General features: G+C 41.7%; 1 protein-coding gene across 2 annotated transcripts in view; it reads right to left on the minus strand.

The window, feature by feature from the left end:
* Positions 1-19491, minus strand: part of RPTOR (regulatory associated protein of MTOR complex 1) — a 327700-nt gene that overhangs the window by 54887 nt on the left and 253322 nt on the right. For both annotated transcript variants that reach the window (XM_082212377.1, XM_082212376.1), the window contains exons 21-24: positions 13930-14048; positions 6459-6562; positions 4344-4527; positions 1330-1440 (exon numbers count right to left, since the gene is read on the minus strand). In XM_082212377.1, the coding sequence (XP_082068503.1) occupies positions 1330-1440; positions 4344-4527; positions 6459-6562; positions 13930-14048 (518 nt within the window). The remainder of the gene's footprint in view (positions 1-1329; positions 1441-4343; positions 4528-6458; positions 6563-13929; positions 14049-19491) is intronic.

Here is a 19491-nt window from a genome sequence, read left to right on the forward strand (position 1 = left end):
CTCTAGGGCGATGCTGACACTTGCTACCACCCAATATGGCCCATTATACCTTTTTGCAACAAGTGGCACTACAAACAGGGCTAAGACGGAGGCCCTAAACTATGTCATGATCAAGAGAGCCCAAATGTGTACTATTCTAACAGAAAAGACAATGAAATAATACACTTTTATATTTGAATTTATACTGGTACATAAGTGAGGATGCAATTAAAAACTAACAAACTATCTTGCAGTATTCCTGTTTCTATATAATGTACCCTCTTAGCACATAGGATTTTTTTTTAATGTAGAGCAGCACAAGAGCCGTTAGACATGCAGTCTATCACTTACTAAGTGGAAGAGTCCACGCAGCATCTACCGTGTGTGTTCTGCACATAACACAAAATGTAAACCACTTTCTTTCATGGTTTTTATTTTTGAGAGCAAAGCCATGGATGTCACCCAATGAGAGTTGATTTATAATCACAGTATGATAAATATGGTACTAAATATATTATTGTCACATCAGAACAAAAATGTATGTTCTCCTGTGTGTTTTAACAGATCATAAAAACCTTAGAAATCTTTGGGGCGGGGTTTGTATGTGTGTTTTGTATTTAGAGGCCCCTCATAATCTGAGCCCCTAAATTGTAGCTTACTTAGCTTGTCCATTAACCCAGCACTGGCTATAAACATATGTAACCTCTGACTTTCATGCCCCATGCCTTTCTTCAGTTTGCAGCACAATCATAGAGTTCCAATGGTAGGACTCTGAATGTGGCAGAAGCAGGGGCATGCTTATGAAAACAATGAGTACAATACAAACCACCACTCCCCTTCCACACACATGTATTATTTTCCTACTACTGATAAAACCATACGGGATGGATTCAGAATGAGCTGGGAACTGTTAGCTAAAGCACAAAACTGACAAGCAATTACAAAACATTCTGTGAATGAAGCCTATAATATTTATCCATCTGCATGCCAGGCTATTACCAAACAGAAGGAATCAATAGCTGCTGGGTGTTTTTTGTGTATGTTTAAAATAAATAAGTAAACGCTCAACTCCTGGAACAGAAAGTAAATGGAGAGAGAGAGAGAGAGAGAGAGAGAGGAGATCATGAATGAGAACTTGGCAGTGTGAACATGCATGTGTGTGTGTGTGTGTGTGTGCGCGCGCGCGCGCAGGGGGTTGGACTCGATGGCCCTTGTGGTCTCTTCCAACTCTATGATTCTATGATACGCATGTGTGTACATGTGCAAACAGTAATTTGATTTTTAGGGTGATGTGCATTCAATTGATTCTGCAATTCAGAAAAGGGCTTATAGAAGAAAGGCAGACTGTACCTTCATCACCGGTTGAGCAAAATACTTGGCACTCCAGTCACAAAACCCCGTCTGCATTGTTGCTGACATGAAGTTTTTATGCCCCACAGTATCATCGGCATCATCAGCTGTCTGTCCAGAGAAAAGTGAGGAAACAAAGGGACACGTGCTTCAGTTACAGTACCTGCACATCTGGTTTCTCCGAGTGTATATCGCATCAACCACAATAGGACGTCACCATCCAATAATAGTTTATTGGAACAACCTTCCCCCCGCCAAATCAGAAGATAGCCTAGTACAGTGGTACCTCTGGTTATGAATGCATCTGGTTATGCACACTTCAGGTTACGAGCTCCGCTAACCCGGAAGTAGTTGCTCCTGGTTGCGAACTTTGCCCCAGGATGCGAGCGGGAGGTGCCATTAGTGAAAGCGTGCCTCAGGATAAGAACGGTTTCAGCTTAAGAACGAATTACGTTCGTAACCAGAGGTACCAGTGTATATTATTTCTGGAGCCAATCATGGCGGAATGTGGCCATATTTTGCTCTCAAATATTACATGCCACAGAAGTTGCTATGCCCTGTGATAAAGTATCTTGACCATTTTGGTAACACTAACTAGGGGCAGCACTTCTTAGGGCTGACAACCTTTGTATCTTTCTATGTGGTAGATACCAACATTCTCCTGTGATCCTTTTCAAGGGCAACGTACACTGTTAAGCTCAACCAAATAAAGTCAAGCTCTTTTCACAAACACAAGTACAGAATGCTGTTAAAGAGTCACACAGCCAGGACTGAACAAAGTAGCTGAGGGAGCCCTCCAATCATATTTGCAGTCATATATGCATACTACTGAAAATGGTGGTGAGGCCACTCGGATGAAAAATATATATGAAAATGCTCATTACATTTATATATGCCACTGTCCTCCAAGGTTTTCCCTGCTCCATTTCATTCTCAAAGCAACCTGTGAGGTTGCTTAGATTGTAAAAACTGGCAAAAAAAATCTTACTGTGTGACCTTGGGCAAGATTTATTTATTTTTGCAAATTTCTAAAATTGATTTTCCAGGTCCTAACCCAATTATACAAATTATTTCCAAATGAATACAGTTTTGTTTAAGTGACTTCCCATGTGTCATTCTTGATGCGTCCTTGTCTTCTGATGTTACTGCTTTTACAGCACCCAGTGAGATTTATGGGGGAGTGGGGAACTGAAACTGAATCTCCCCAGTCCTAGTCCAACATTCTAACCACTACTACACCACACTGACTTTTACCAGCTTGGTTCCTCAAGCTTTACAGTATTTTCTATGAAAGTTGCTACCTATGAACCAGGTAGCCGGGTGCTATTTCCAATTCTACCACTGCCTATAAGAAAAGACAACAATGACACATGTTTCCAACTATGCAAATGGGAGGTGAAAGGGGTCCATAGAAGAATTCCAAAGATTGCTATAATATTATAATAAATAATAAATAAATTTAAGGACTATGTGTTATAGTGCTGTCCCAAAATGCTGTACATATTTGTTTGAAAGAAGCGTATGAATTTAGGCCTTTGTAAGGAAATTACACACACACACACACACACACACACACACACACACTGGCCTAGTGAAAAGTATATTAATGCTGTCTAAAAGGCAGAGACCTGTATTCTCTAGGGTGCCGATTTTATTATTGAACAGGGCACCTGTGTCTTCAGTAGAAGTATAAAAGGGAGAATTTCAGAAGGTGAAATGACACCAAAATGACAAGAGAAACTGGCATGTCCACATTCAAATATCCTTTCTATGAAAATACTACAGAAAAAAGAAGCCCGCTTCTAAATTGCATCTGGTAACCCGAATGGCTCCTGAGACTTATGGCTGCAAGTGTTTCCCCTTATAGTCAACACTGCAGAGAGACAGAGCCCAACTGAAAGATCCCTGACATATGTACCTATCTCAAAAAGGTTTTAAAACACTAAACCACAGTGTTTATTCTGTAAGCTATAAGTTCACACAAAAGCGTAGCGCATGAAGAAGCCTTTCTCAAGATGCATTAACAGAATTAGGTTACAAAAGGAAACCGTATTTTCAGGGAGAGAAATTGCATGCCATCAAGAATGGCAAAAATATGCAGTGAGGAAGAGAGGCTGGAAAAGATTGTAGGCATAGTATCACATTTCTAGCAGCCAGAGATTTTTTCTGTATCACATTATTATACTAAGTTATGACTATTGTATCTGAAGGACTGCCTTCACTTGTATTTCTGCTCAGATTGATCAGCACCAGAACTTGTAAAGGTAAAGGGACCACGACAGTTAAGTCCAGTCGAGGACGACTCTGGGGTTGCGGTGCTCATCTCGGTTTACTAGCCAAGGAAGCCGGCGTACAGCATGTGGCCAGCATGACTAAGTCACTTCTGGCGAACCAGAGCAGCTTCCAGAAACGCCGTTTACCTTCCCACCGGAGCGGTACCTATTTATTTACTTGCACTGCATGCTTTCGAACTGCTAGGTTGGCAGGAGCGGGGACCGAGCAACAGGAGCTCACCCTGCCACGGGGATTCGAACCGCCGACCTTCTGATCGGCAAGCCCTAGGCTCTGTGGTTTAACCCACAACGCCACCCGCATCCAGAAATTGTACTCTACATTTATTTTCTTGCTGCATTTGTCACTGTATGGTGTAAAGGATTGAAGGACTCAAGCTATGAAGCTCACCAGGTGACCTTGGGCTAGTCACTAGCCTACACTACCTTCACAGGTCATTGCAAGGAAACAAGGTCATTGCAAGGGAAACAGTTTAAAAATCTGTTATATGCAATAAATCTGTTGCATCTATTGTCTTTTGTTTTGTTGTTAAGCCACATGGTGGTTTTTTATTTATTTATTTATTTTTTTAAATCTAACAACAATAAATAAATATCTTATTTGTATTGCCAGGATTACAGGAAAAATAAAGATGACATAGCAAAAACTGGAGAAGAAGCAAAACAAATGAGAGTTATTTCAGGGACTGGAGTACAATGAGACAGGGAAGACTATGATCTTACCTGATCTGGGCCCTTGTCAAACATTTTCCTTGTCCTAGGAAACTGGTGGGAGTGTGGAGTGTATTGCACCCCTATGTTGCCCACATTTGCAGGTCTTACAGATGACAGGTCCCGGTTGACCGGCTGCTTTGTCACATCATTAGTCAAGCTGGAGCTACTGGTGCTGGTGGTTGGTGGAGATCCTCTAGAAATGGGAAATCAAATATGGGTGGAAATATTGCTGTACTGGATATTGTTTTACCAGCAGAGTAAGAAATCAGACTGCTGCAGAAGATGGCCTTTCGCAACTACAAATTTAAGTTTTCTCTTTCACTCTCCACTTTATTTATTCTTGTGGGTAAAGCCATTCTGTTTTTCAACACTAGGTGCTTTTCCACCCCACCCCCCAAGTGGTACCAGTTGGCCTTTGGCCAGTTGAGATTATAAAGGGAAAACTGACATTTGAAATTAATGTTGGAAATCCCTGCAGAAGCGCTGATGCAGCAGTTGTAAAATCATGTCCCCCTATCTGCAACTAGTGTAGGGTTATCTCTGACCGAAGGGTTACTAAGCACAAATGAAGAATGTATGTTCTGAGAAACTTTTTCCACTTCTAATTAGCACCTAAAAGCCATGCATTATATTTGGTGTATTATCCCCTACCCCACAATCACACAACCTGGAACCAAGTCAGACCATTGGTGTGACTGGCGACTGGCAACAATTCAAACTGTGCTCTCCCAGCCTTATTTGGAGATAACCAGGGCCTGAACCTAGGAGCTTGTGCAGTCAAAGCAGATGCTCTACTACAGAGTTATGGCCATTCAAAAACCAAGAAAAAGTGTGTATCCTATTGTCAGGGCTGCCTCAGGTCTCAGCTGACAAAAGACCAACGCCAAGCTCTTCTTATATACAAGGATGTTTATTGCAGTTCATTATTGGTTCCACAACCGAGGCGTGCAGCCCCGCGTCTCTTTCTCCTAGACATTAGAAGTCCCCTCTGAATCGGTCCCTCCCCTACACCAGTTTAATAAGCTAACGCTGCTCCACCTCTTTCTCTCTTTCCTTTTCCGCAGGGTCTTTCTGCCCGTCGGGGTTCCTCCCCTCCTGCTTTCTCCTGAAGCGGAGTCTCCAGACTGCTCCTGCCCCCTCCTGCGGGCTTTGGGTCCTGGCCCCTCCTCCTCCGGGCTCCCTGTTCTCCCGCGCGCCTCCTCATTTGAACTTGGCGCGCGCGCCCAACTTCTGACCTTCCTTTTGACAGTTATGCTACTCCCCTCACTGCCTTCCTCCCCTTCCGGGAGAACGGCTTGCTCTGATCCCTCCCCTTTCTCTGTCGCCGGAGCTGCTCCCTCTGACACACTGGAACCTCCCCCTCCCTCGCTGCGCTCTGGTGGGGAGGCTGGCCCTGATTCCCAGCTGCCGCTTTGGGGTCCCCTGCTGGCCCCCCGCTCCTGACACTTTCCCCCTGGGGCTCCCCTTGCCCTTAACACAGGCGCCCCTTTCTGGGAATCCTCTGATTCGCTAGAGAGACTCATGGAATCCCCTGCGTCATTGCTATCCTCTTCCTCGCTCTCCTGGGATTCCTCTCCATCGCTCTCCATTTCCTGCCTTCCCTGTGCCTCTGTCCCTGTACCCCTGACACCTATAATGTCTGAAAGGTAGCATTTTAAATAACTGAATATAAGTTTTAGGAAACAGACAATGCAACAACTTCCCAATACATTCTCCTAGCCTCAGGGAGGGAAAAAACATTTCTGTCACATTATAGGATGAGATCAACACTTTTTCCAACACAGAGATTAATCTCCTTCTTTGATGGCTTCAACAGAGTTACGTAGGACACTGTATATGTCACTTCTGACTAACTTTTGGCAAAGGGATTTGAAAGCATTTCTAATGTGGGATGAGTCAGGGTCAATTTAGAGGGATACTTTTGCAGTGTTGCAGCCTTCATTGCAAGGATTGTCAGATCAGTTTTACACAGAGAGAAATTTGTCCTAAATTGTCTCCTTATGTGAAATATACCATAGCTTACCTCTCCAGACAGCTGAATGTCTGCATGGCACACAGATACACTTTGCTCCTTAAGGACAAAATCAGCTATGAATAACAAGGGATTTAAGATGTAGTACTTACCCCACTTGGTGTATGTGCATGCCCTTGTTGGTAGGACTGGCTGGGGCAGACTGTGTGAGGGAAGAAGTATCAAGGATGCGCTGGGGGCGGGCATTTACCGTCGCCTAGGAAAGAAAGAATGGAAAAACTGAGAAAGAACAAATGCCAATCATGGGAATAAAATTATTTTTACCACCAGGAATAACCTTAAAGGTAAAGGTAAAGGTACCCCTGCCCGAACGGGCCAGTCTTGACAGACTCTGGGGTTTGTGCGCCCATCTCACATCTATAGGCCGGGGGCCAGCGCTGTCCGGAGACACTTCCGGGTCACGTGGCCAGCGTGACAAAGCTGCATCTGGCGAGCCAGCGCAGCACACGGAACGCCGTTTACCTTCCCGCTGGTAAGCGGTACCTATTTATCTACTTGCACCCGGGGGTGCTTTCGAACTGCTAGGTTGGCAGGCGCTGGGACCGAGCGACGGGAGCGCACCCCGCCGCGGGGATTCGAACCGCCGACCTTTCGATCGGCAAGCCCTAGGCGCTGAGGCTTTTACCCACAGCGCCACCCGCTGAACCTCAATATCAGTGGTGGGAAGTGGAAGCAGTCTTCAGCATTGCTATACAACTTAGATATATGTACTTACGACATAAGGCAGGCATGGCCAAACTTGGCTCTCCAGTTGTTTTGGGACTACAACTCCCATCATCCCTAGCTAACAGGACCGGTGGTCAGGGATGATGGGAATTGTAGTCCCAAAACAGCTAGAGGGCCAAGTTTGGCCATGCCCGACATAAGGGTTCATCTGATGCCTATTAATAAAAGGTTCCTAATTCATATGCAAGATATAATATGTTAACACTTGCACTGGTACTTTGGGGGCAGGATTTGGCAATAGAAAACAGGCAAATGAGGTTACCTTTATAAAATGAAAAACTCATTAAAATGACCAATCTGACCAAAATGCCCAACTTGAACTTGATGCCTCAGCAAATGTTCCTTCCAAAATACTGTAGCGACAGATTACCAGCAACTAGAACATTCAAATCTGCAAACAAATGGACAAATGGTGCTTTATAAAAGTAGCTTAACCCACCTGAAACCATAGATGGAAAAAAATTCCCTCTGCATTCAGGGGAGAAAAACTACTTTCTGACCTCATAACTGGAGTCACTTCCCTCCAAATTCACTTGAGATACTGGGCTGGCGTGAGGTAATAGATTCTGAGGCAATAACTTCAGAAACAACAGCAGCAATAACTTTAAAACCAACAACAACCATAACAACAAAGAAGCAGGAAAATATGTGCAGCAGTTCTTGCAATTCCCAAAAGGTATTCAGATAAGCTTCTTTCACTGCCTTTAGAAATCTTAGATAAGGGAGAGATGGGAACAACAGGCAAAGAAGTGTGAAAAACCAGGCTTCTTATTCAGCAGACACTTCACTTATAGGGGTGTGTCAAATCCAAAAGAGACTGAAACTATGACCATTAAGATCTCTGCAGTTTACACAAAAGGTGTAAAGAGCCACTGACAAGGCATTTGGGAACTCGGGGAAATAAATAGCATGAACAGCAGGCCATTTTCCAATTGTACCTGCATTTGCACTTTACACCCAAAATTGCTGGGTGCAAACTGGATGATTGCAGCAGCCGTGCTTGAGGGCACATATTGCCTCTCTCCTTCAGATTTCACCTTGTTGAGCCGGCCTTTTGAGGCAGTTTTCTTCTCTCCTCCCCAGCTCATTAGGAAAAGGTTCAAGGCCATCACTAGCACCATACCCTTGATCGGGGAAATTGCAGTTGATGTAGTAACAGCCACATCTATAAGAGTGAGAAGCTGCTGCTGGAACAGCCAGCATGACAGGTTACATTTTGGAATCAAATTGGCTCTCCATCATGTCTTAGATGGCTATGGAATCTGTGTAGCAGTAAATTATATTTTTGAAACCCTTATTGTCTAACGCTTATTCCCCTGCTGATTCTCTTCTGTTGAGGACATGCGGTTATTAAAACCCAGAACCTTTATATGGTCTTCTAGGACCGGACAAAATATTCTTCTCCATCTGACCCTCATCAGTGGTGTAGGCTAGTTTCTTCACAGGGAACCTGCAAGTCACACCAGAACTGGAAACATACTTTGTGTTTCCCAATATTCAAAGGCTTTTAGTTGTAGGTTAAATCCAGGATACATCCATATATTGTTGGACTCCATGGTCAAAGGTCAGGGGTGGTTGAAGCTATAAAGCTGTAGTCTAGCAACACCTGGAGGGCCACACGTTAGCTTGCAATATGGAAGGCACTTATGTTAACATAGGAGAAAACAGCTTTTCTTCCTTCTCTGCAAATAAAACTGACTTCAGGAAACTAGGAGACTTTTTAGGGAGGCTTTTTAGAGGACAGCTTTCTGCAGCAGGAACTTTGGATCAGAACTGAAATATTTAGCATTAATAACAATATTGTTATGACTCAACAACAGTATTTGTCTGTGTTTGGTGGTACACAATACAGTGCTCTGAAAGAAGAGAAGATGTTCAGGCCCCTAAACTGTTTGACCTAACACCACAGCCAAGATGTACAGCAGCTTCTGAAGAAATACATCCCTTCCAGTAGCTCAAGGCCTTGTTAACACTCTTGTTATATATTTTGATGTCAAAGGTTTACAATCTTGCTAATCTGGAGGGAAAATCTTTTGACATGCTGGTTTGGAGTTATTCATAGGAAAGAAGGGGAAACAAATGTATGATTGTACATATGATTATAGTAGTTTGTAGGTAGTCCCTTACAGCTAAATTTAGAAACTTAAAATAAGGAAGGTTGACAGCCTGGGTAGACAGGGCCAAGGAACACAAACTCTTTAGTGTGCCAACATGTACACTGGCATCGTGTATATTTCAATTCTACCCAGAATGAAAGTTAATTCATTGAACAGAGCCAAGCCTTACTGTTTTGGTGCATGTGTAGAGTCATGCAGCTAATCCTAACTTTCAATGCAAGTCCACATTTTATTAGCTTCTTAAAAAAGACAGGCAGGGCAAACTTAAATGAACATTTTGATGTGTTGATGAAAAGTTTCCATTTTTACCATGGTAATTGGACTTGCAATGCTTCAAGATAAGAGTTCACATGGAGTGAGTTTTGGATTGATGGGTGTTTAGTGTCTATCATACTTCATGTGATGGGCAGCATTCTATGTTGTTTGGGGTCTGCTATGCCAGTTGAATTTTATAATGGACCAATGGCTGTATAAATAAAGCTGATCTGATGCTTCAAGATCAAGTGTATCATACTTCACATCTTTTCAGGAACATAGCAAGTAGGAATCTCTGTTAGAAACACTCTGGAGTATTCATACCATCATTCCATGTGCTAAAATATAACATAATATTTTTACAACCACATCAAAATAGTTGTCCCACTGGAAGCCCTCTGTGATGAATGAAATTTGCTCAACAGCAAAAGCACAATTCAACCTATGTGGAGTTGTCAAATCATCCTAAATTTTAAAAAGCAGAGATGAGAGATAAAGGTTGTATGGTCAGTCACTATAATGAAATGCCATAAAACTAGAACCTAGGCAATGATGTAATGGTCTGAAATTTTTCATCTTCAAGGATTTAAACTTGACCCTTTTAAGTTCAGTCACTTAGAAACAGGTGCTCTGGAAGCTTTGAAAGGAGATGAGGAAGACCACTATGCAAAGTTCACCTAGGCACATAACAATGGCAGTTCAGATAAAAAAATTTAGTAACTCCTGAGGATTCAACAGAAAAACCTGGAACTAGTTCACACATTCAACAAAAATGGGGAAGTGGCAGACATTCAACTTCGAACATAAAATTTAAAGCAGAAACTGCTGGCTTTCATTCATGCTGAGATACACAAGATCTATCATCGCTTCAAAAGGGTAGATTCAAGCACAAGCTGCAACCATTTATGAAGTTTACTTATGATAAACATATGAATCGACACTTTATAATGAACCTTTGCTGACCTATCACAAGTGCAGATATCCTGTCTGCTCAGCAGTACCAGTAATCATCACGAGGTAAACACAATCCGTGCTCAGTGTTATGTCAGCACTGTTTCATGGGACACGCAAGAGGTCACTGCAACAGTTCCTTTTACTATATGATAACTGTCAGTTATGTATCAAACACTTAGGTTTCCACTGCATTTCCCATTCCACCAAAGAATGCTCAACAACACCCTGCCAAAAAGCGTAGCCATTTTCTGTTGTCTTCTTTATGGAGCCAAGAAAATGCATAGTACATTCCGGGATGTGATCCAGAAATTCTTGTGTAAGCAGAAAACATCTATTACCACCAGGTTAAAAGACTATCTGAACAAGTACGCCAAATGTGAAATGCCACAATTTATTTATTCTACATGATGTTGTAAAAGCTCAAAGAGTAGGAGACACAAAGGATGAATGGCAGGTGAATAATTGGCAGCAGCTAAAATCCTTGGCCACAAAGAACATTTTCTGCTCCCTTTACTATTTCCCAATCCCTGGTTTCTGCAGTCACACATACTAACCTTATCATATTTGCAAATTCTAAGGCCATCTGGACTTGAGCTATCCCAAGCTTCTTTGACTGTCGTGGGACATGGCCTCTCCCCTTCCAAGTCTGAGGACCTGCACAATTGCCATGGGTTTTCCTTAGCGATATAACCACAAAGCATTTGGGTTGTGTGTGTGTAATTTATTTGTAAGCTAAGGAAATGGTTCCCTCCAAAATATGGTGATGTATATTGTATAAAATATAAACAGAAATGCAGGTTGTGGTGTCCAGAAATATAATGAAATTTACCTGGTGATGCTATTCAAAGGGAACACTGCCCATCCATAATTATGATGAAGAAGTCACAATATCACCACAGCCAATCACAAACAAACAATCACACCCTAGGCCAACCCCAAACTCTCTCACCACCAAAGGAACACAAGTGAACAACACAAGCAATGCTGACACCAAACTCTACATACATTAAGCATAATAGAAACACCGCCACCCGACCCCACCCCATCCATCTTCCCTCCCTCCACCCCCTTTCTTTTTTTCTTTTTTCTTCTCCCCCTAATGCCTCAACAAATGAAACAGATTTGTAAAAATGTTACATGGGGGGGGGGGAGAGAAATACGAGGCATTACACCTACCTCTGTAAAACAAGAAAATCCTTAATAAAATATTTAAAAATAATAAAAAAGAAGTCACAATATGACTCCTCTTCCTCCTCCTCCGCCTTCAGAAACATATAGCACATGTGTGCCTACCAACCACATAAAATGTGGTACTGCCTGGACACCTCAGCTTCTATCATATCAAGTTTGGCACTTTCAAGATGGAGAGAAAAGGCAACTTTGACAGAGATGGTAGATAATACCACTATTCATTAATTGCTGTCTGAGCTCTCTTTGAATGAGCATATATAGCCACTTATTGGAAGACCTTGCTTCTAAGCCATGCCAATTCCACTAGTTCAACAATGATTTAAACTATTATCATACCAAACCCATTAACTGATTTGGCAGCAGCAACTGTATAACCAAAGTGAACGATGGGAAAAGCGAATCATATGGCTGAGTAGTGCTTCTATATCTCTATATATATCCTGTTATATATCATCTCTATTTCCTGGAGGTCGGGAATGGAATGGTCCATCATGGATCCTGTCCACCTTGCAATTCTGTTATGCCACACATGAAAGTACATCAGCTTTAATTCCAATATGTGCAAATAGCCAGAGGCATCATTGAATAATTCTATTATTACACTGGTTGAAAGGAAAGGAAGAGCTGTAGAAAAATCACCATGGGAAAAATTCACCACCTTAATATGATGATGACTCAATCTGCAGGCCATGCTTGCTAAATCACCTTGTTGCAAGAAAGGATTACCCAGAACTGTCATACTCATACTCTATTGTATCTAAGTAGCAGAAACCTGGTCTACAGGTAAGTGCACTATATATGTGCATCCATATTGTTGATCCATATTGTTGATCATTTTATCTTATGAATGTAAGTGTAACAATGATACGAGCAAGAACAGGAACAAGTATCAGGAACATGATTTTTCATTCCTTATGCTTAAATTCGTTTGGTACAGTGTCGTAAAACTACCCAAAGAGATTTAGCCAATCAGCTGAGATAATCAGTGGGTCATGGGTGCCAGTAAAGAAACATTTTAAAAGAAAAAATAGCACTGTAAGGAGAACAACAGGTTTAAACATGACACCTCTCAGCACACTAAAATAGTGACATCTCTCATAGCACATTTAGCCTCAACTTCTTGAGCTACATTGTTGGAATGAATAATCAGCAAGAGATCTCACCTCATGTTGGACTGGCTCATGTTTGTTTGTTTGTTGGAGCAACCAGAAGGGCTTGAGCCAAGAACATAACAAAGACAATATCCAAATAGCCCCTAGCTGCAATCTAGAGAGAGTGATGGGGGAAGTATTTTCAAGAGCAAATATCTAAATGTTTAGGGAGTGCTTTGTTTGTGGTAGAAGATTTATTATCACAGGTGATTTCCAAAACAGCACAGTTATCAACACTATTTGAGCTAATAATTCCAAAAACAGCAGTGATGGCAGCCTCTGGAGTGAAACACACATCATCCTTGCAAAATGAAGAATAGCAATAATGGTGGTGCTTTCAATCCATACAGGAGAAGTGAGGAGTGGGATGGGGTGTCTGCATGCTGACTCACATGTACTAGATCACCTGCACTGGGCAGCAGTTGTGGCTTCAATCTGCAATCCAGTCTTACTCTCACTTGCATAATCTAAATGAGTTTGCAAAGAAAATAACCAAAACCGCAAGTCAAATTTACTAGCTAGACATTAAAGGAAAGCCCTATCTACAGGGTTATTCATGTTACATAATTCAGTTCCTTCTAATAACGACTACCTTCCTGCTAGCAGTTGCCTATTACGCTCTTCTGGAGCTGTTTGAGCATCTACTCTCCTTTTTCTTTCTCCCCTCAGAGGGCAGAGTTGCAGAAGGCAAAGAAGGGCAATGTTAAGAGTTAAGTTTCAACTCCTCCACAAAAGCAGAGCTGAACTAGGATGAATAGTTGTATATTGTGTTTTTGGGAAGGGGACTGCTACAGGAAATCAGAACAAGTTTATTAATGGGATTAAGGCACATTCAGTCTAATAACATAATGCATAATTTTAAAATTTTCCCCTTTCCCCCTGTATGACCTGTACCTGATTTAGATTGCAAGTTTTTGTTGTTGTTTTGTTTGCAGGGTATGGAGAATTAACTATTTCTTTTCATTTTAAGTGCTATTCCTCAGGCTATAGTTCTTCGATTAAAGTAGACCATAAATAAAAAGTAACAACCAAAATAAGCAAATTTATGTGAGAATCTATTCTACAAGCTCTCACTGACTGGTAACATTATTACAGAAAGCCTTCCAAAAGGAGAAGTGCAAGAGCCACTTATTTATAGTTTGCGAAATCTTGAGAACTCAATAGTTTACCTTGTAAGCAATGCTGTTGAGCACTTTCATAGCCAAGTCTGAAACATCTGGGTATGGGTCAGCAGCCAAGTGTAAGAGGACTCTCCAAATCTGTGTGTAAACACTGTTGAAAGAAACTCCTAGAAGCAAAAGGGGGAAAAAAGGAATGTATTTCTGAATTAAATCCTATGGCCAATTTATCATATTATATACTGATCTTATAACTGTGACAATGTCCCAGACTCAGTATTATTATTTACGGTTATTATTTATATAACAGCATCAGGATATATGCTGGTTTGCATATATTCACAGGCAAAAGATAAATCCCTGCCAGAAGGAGATTACAATCTCTTTAATTAATGAGTATGCTTTCAATTTACTACTAGACATAGAGACTCAGAGGTCAAATTATAAATGCTAATAGAGTCTAGTTGTATGACTGGCAATGATTCCTGGACATGTTATTTTACTTGAATATGAGCACATTAGCAGTCTCAAATAATCTACAACCCAGATTTAGACTGTATTTCATAACTGTGACAGGATCTTTGAAAGATGAGCTCTCTTATTCATTTAAGATAGATGCTGCAATATGATGACAATGATTTTTTTTAAAAAAAACCCAGGTACAACTAATTGCTAATGAAATGGTACTGTTATTTCCCCAGGAGAATATGAAAAACAACACACACTGGAAAGAAAATCCCTCTCATCAGTATCGTGATTGCACCTAACATAATTTTTACACAACATTTGGGGCAAAAGAATGACTTCTGATAGTTTAGTTGTGAACTTTTGTCCAATGACTTAGTCAGATGTGTATGGACTACGCCCTCATTTATGTCTCTGCCTTGGTTAAATGGGTCAGTTTCCCTTTGACAGGAAAAAAAGCTTTTAGGGCAGTAACCTAACTTCTTGACTTTTCACTTGCTCATGCAGATCAAATGATTGTTTGATTGCCTGACACACAGCTCCTGCTGCTGCCTGCACAGCTCCTGAGGGTTGCGCGGAGCTGCGCAGAGCCCGGGAGTGCAGGCAGTTCTGCACAACCCTCGGGAGCCCGGTGCGGCTTTGCGCCGGGCTCCCGAGGGTTGCGCAGAGCTTCCTGAAGCCTGGAGAGGGAGAGGGGTCGGTGCGCACCGACCCCTCTTGCTCTCCAGGCTTCAGCGAAAGCCTGTATTCGCCCCATAGGATGCACACACATTTCCCCTTCATTTTTGGAGGGGGGAAAGTGCATCCTATAGGGCGAAAAATACGGTATGTTTACTATGCAAGTTGCCTTGAGATTGTTGGATATAAGGTGACATATAAATAAAAATATATTTACAATATAATAATAATGGGACTGGTTGGTTTTCAGCTATCACATACTGTGAGCACAAAGATTTCTGCTTGCACAATGGGACTTCCTCCCTCTCTCCTTCTCCCGTGTGCAACAGATTTAGGGGATGCACAAGCAGAAATCATTGTGCTGATAGAATGCTCACATAGTACTATGCTGGATACAACCCACTGTACCCTGTGTTCCCCAACTGTGGCCTCACCAACAATATATGCAATTGTTTTACTTCTGGCCTCACCAGCACCAAACTCCACTGGTTACCCCAGGCAGAACAAGTGTTAAAACTTGTCTTGGATTACTACAAGGTTACTTGCTGCCCTCATGCTGGTAAATCACTTTCATACCACTGATATGGGTCCATGGTAGAACATCTGCTTTGCCTGCAGAAGGCCCCAAGTTCCATCCCTGATTTTACCAGGCAGAGCTGGGAAGGTTTGGAAATCTTGGGAAAGCTGCTGTCACTTAGTGTGGATAACAATGAGCTAAGATGAACCAATGGTCTGACTCAGTATAAGACAGTTTCCTATGGTCAATCATAGACCTAAGATGACATGAAGAGGTATGCGAAACTGTCTGAACAAAGGAGATTTTTCCAAGTCAGCCACTGTTTGGCCAATCTTGTATGCAGTTGCTATTCCCTCCCTCTTGAATTAGAATGAAAGCCATCAAAAGACTACTGTGTGGGTATCCAAAATAGCTCTGACTTTTTAATGAATCATTGCTCTTTTTTGAATGATGAAGTTGGCAGTGAGGAGGCGAGGTGGGGCTTCACAGACCCCTTGGATACCTCCATGCAGGGCTCAGGCTGAGGATTCCATAAGAGCACAGCTCAAACAGCCCAAATGCTGCTTCATCAGCAGCCATCCTCAGATTGAATCTAAATTAATATTTTCAGCTCTGTCCAAGTAACTTGCTCCACCAACTGTGTGAAGAGGCTTTTTGTTTAATGGTGCCCAGCCTGCTTTAGCAGTCATGGACTCTGACTGAGTGTGGGAAGCAGACGTTCCACTGAGCTGAATCAGAGGAGGGCAACATGACCCTCTTGGGCTGTAGAGGTACTGGCGCAATGGGCTTCTCTTGCACAAATGCTTCTTAGTATGTATTCTGGGGTTGGCCCTGAGAGCAATTCGCTCTCCCATCTTGAATCCCCAGCCTCATCCAGCTGAAGAAGGGGAGTCTGACCCCAGGGTCATGACAAAGCTCAGCTTTGGCTAGTATCTTCTCACCCTACTTAGTCTAGAACTTTCTGCACATAATTTGTATCTTTTGTTGTGCTAGACTTTGAGATTATAGAACAAACCTGACTTTTGGCACATGTGTTCTGGAAGGCACAGGAAAAAATGATGAAAGTCAAGAAGATGCCAGCTGTCAATGCATCAGGCAGCGTGTACCACCAGGAGAGCTCTCTACAGCCCTCTTCTCCCTGATCAGCATTCTGCCTCCTGTGCTCTTAGTTCTGTGCAGAAAGTTACATAAGGACTTCTGGGAAATCTCAACTGTTTGAGATTCCTTTTAAAGTTCATGAAAGACCAGGGGTGAGGTGGAGAAGGAATCTGTGTTTCAGTATTCCAGCACTCTGTACTAACACACACCAGAACTCTCTTATGACAGAAGAAGAAAGAGCGAGCTCACACAAAAGACTTGGTTTTAATATATTTGATCTTTTTTAAAAAACGGAATTCACCACTACAATTCCTCATTCACTCACTCGCTGAGGAGAACAGAGGGAATTTCTATGAAGAATTTTTTGACTCATTAGAAAGTGTACCCCCTACCTCCCTATACATTATTTTATTTTATTCTCCCCCCCTTTAGTGAAAGGATTGCTCATAGCACTGATTCACATGAATGACGCATCCAAAATTGCTTCGTGTCAAGCTTGAACCAACTGAGTCAGTGTGCTGATGAAAGGAAATACTAGCAGCAGGGGGGGTGGGGAAGCTTTTCTACTTCTGCATAATGGAGTACAATAATAAATAAAAAAGGGATGCAGAAACAAAGCATGAGGAAGGAGTGTTATACGCTGCAAGTTCATCTAAAATGACAGCTCTGTAATTAGCTGGGCCAATTCAACACTGGTTAAATGGACCTTGCAGTACAGAGTTGCAAAATGATTCCTTTTAGCAATGAACATGGGAAGTAAATTGCCTTCTTCATTGATAGTTTTTGGTTTTTATTCAGATATGCATGGCTCTTCATTCAATTTAACAGCCATGATTAGGGCAGTACAAATGGTTTACATCTTTCTGCCTCACCACCCTAAGTACTGAAAAGGGCATGGCACACAAAAGTTGAGATAGCTGTGCTGTCATTTAATTTCCCACCAGTGCCTGGCTTAGTCAGAGATCAGAAGCTGGAGGAATCCAACACTGCAGTCCCTAGTTGCACAACAATGGATGGGGCCAAAATTCAGAATTTCCTCCATTCTAATTACAAACTAACCCAAGTTTGTCTTAGCCCATAATTAGCTTGCCTAAGTGTCAGTCATCTTCATATTCCCTGCTGCTTTCCTACCACCCCAAATTTACTGAGCTGGGGAGAGGGGAGAGAAAGGGTAGGTAAACTAGAGCTAAAGAAAGCTAGGGACCCTGAAGAACGAACCTTTAAGTTATTACTGTGACCCTGCAACCCAGTGGAGATTAAATCAAGTTTAATTTCTTGTCTTGATGGTTTGAGCAGGGAGGAATTAAGAGCTACAGATCCCAGCATTCCTGGCAACACAACTGTGTCATCAGGAACAAAGTGAGAACCTTTTCAGATGCCAGTTTACCTCCTCTACACATACCCCTGGTAAAACTGGGAAAGGCCACGGGGAAAACTAGAGATTGTGGGAAGCTGACAAAGATATCCCATATGGGGGCCTGAACTTTCCTGGCCTTAGAAAAAACCAGACCTTATCAATAGTTATGGTGCATGGGATTCAGTGAGAGTGAATATCCATATGACATATGTAAAATAAATTTTATAAAAATCTACCAGCTATTATTTATTTTACTGTTTTATTGTGTTAACAATATTGCTCTTTTATATCATGCATATTTTGCCAACATGACAGGCAATTAAAGTAGGACTGCAACATTTAGTGAATTAAACGGTTAACCAATTTTTTATTTATTTATGAAAATGGTGTCCTGACCAATCAACCAGCACATTTATTTATTTAACTTACTTTATTTTTTTACTTATTTTATTTTATTTTATTTTATTTTTAAGTGCAAATGTAAAACCTGCTGATAGCAAGCACCATCTTAAATGAGGTACTCCCATTTATGCCACCTAAAGTGTATACAATTAATTTACTAAGATTTGTTTAATTGGGTGATACACCCGACATTTCATCTGCTTTAAAATGAGGGCACAAATGGCTTGTTAAATCTGCATATGAGAAAAGCAATCTAAATATGCATGCTTGTGGCAACACACATCATTTTTGAAAAGTTCCCCACTTTTTCTTAAGCCTAACCAGTGTGCTGTAGTTGCTAAAGTGCCACACTAGGACCAGGGAGACCAGAATTAAAATCTCTGCACAGCCATAAAGCTCCCTGGGCCAGTCACTCTCTTTTAGTGTTATAAACCTTTAATGGAATGCTGTGTGAGGTTAAATAGCAGAAGAAGGAAACTGGACAATGGATACTGACTTGAGTTTGTTGGAAGAACAGCAAGATATAAATGTAATAATAATAAAATGTAATAAATGTTATCTTTCCTCTCCTTTGCATCTCATGTTTTACCTTTTCTTATCCTAGCCCTACAAAGACCATAACTTCACTCTCTGAACAGTTACAGTATTCTGTAAATAGCATTATGTATAGGTGGATTCCTAAGTACACTGCTTATAACTCCCGTTTCCCCATCAAATCAGGCAAACCCCAGGCTTGATGGATCCTGGAGGTTTCAGAAAACTCATTTCCAAGGCAAACCACATTTTGCTTGGATAATTGCATTAGCATAAAAGCACAAATACAGTATGTTCGAGATGAGAAAGGGCTAAAAATGGGATTCAGATATCATTTGGATATGTAGCAAAAGGTAGACCTAAGCACAAAATTTGGTGGAGTTGCAGTGTTCTAGAGAAGCAAAATGCCTCAGCCTGACCCACTTATGGGAGTGCTATGGCCTTACATAGACTGGAAGTGGGGTGGGGGAGAGGATTGTTAAAATGCATGCATTTGCAGAGGAGAAGCGAATTTATGCCTATTGTGCTAGAACAGGGTGAGCACAAGACAGATCAGGATCTA

This window comes from Podarcis vaucheri (assembly GCF_965113315.1).
Source record: "Podarcis vaucheri genome assembly, chromosome: 2".
In the NCBI taxonomy this organism is placed as follows: domain Eukaryota; kingdom Metazoa; phylum Chordata; class Lepidosauria; order Squamata; family Lacertidae; genus Podarcis; species Podarcis vaucheri.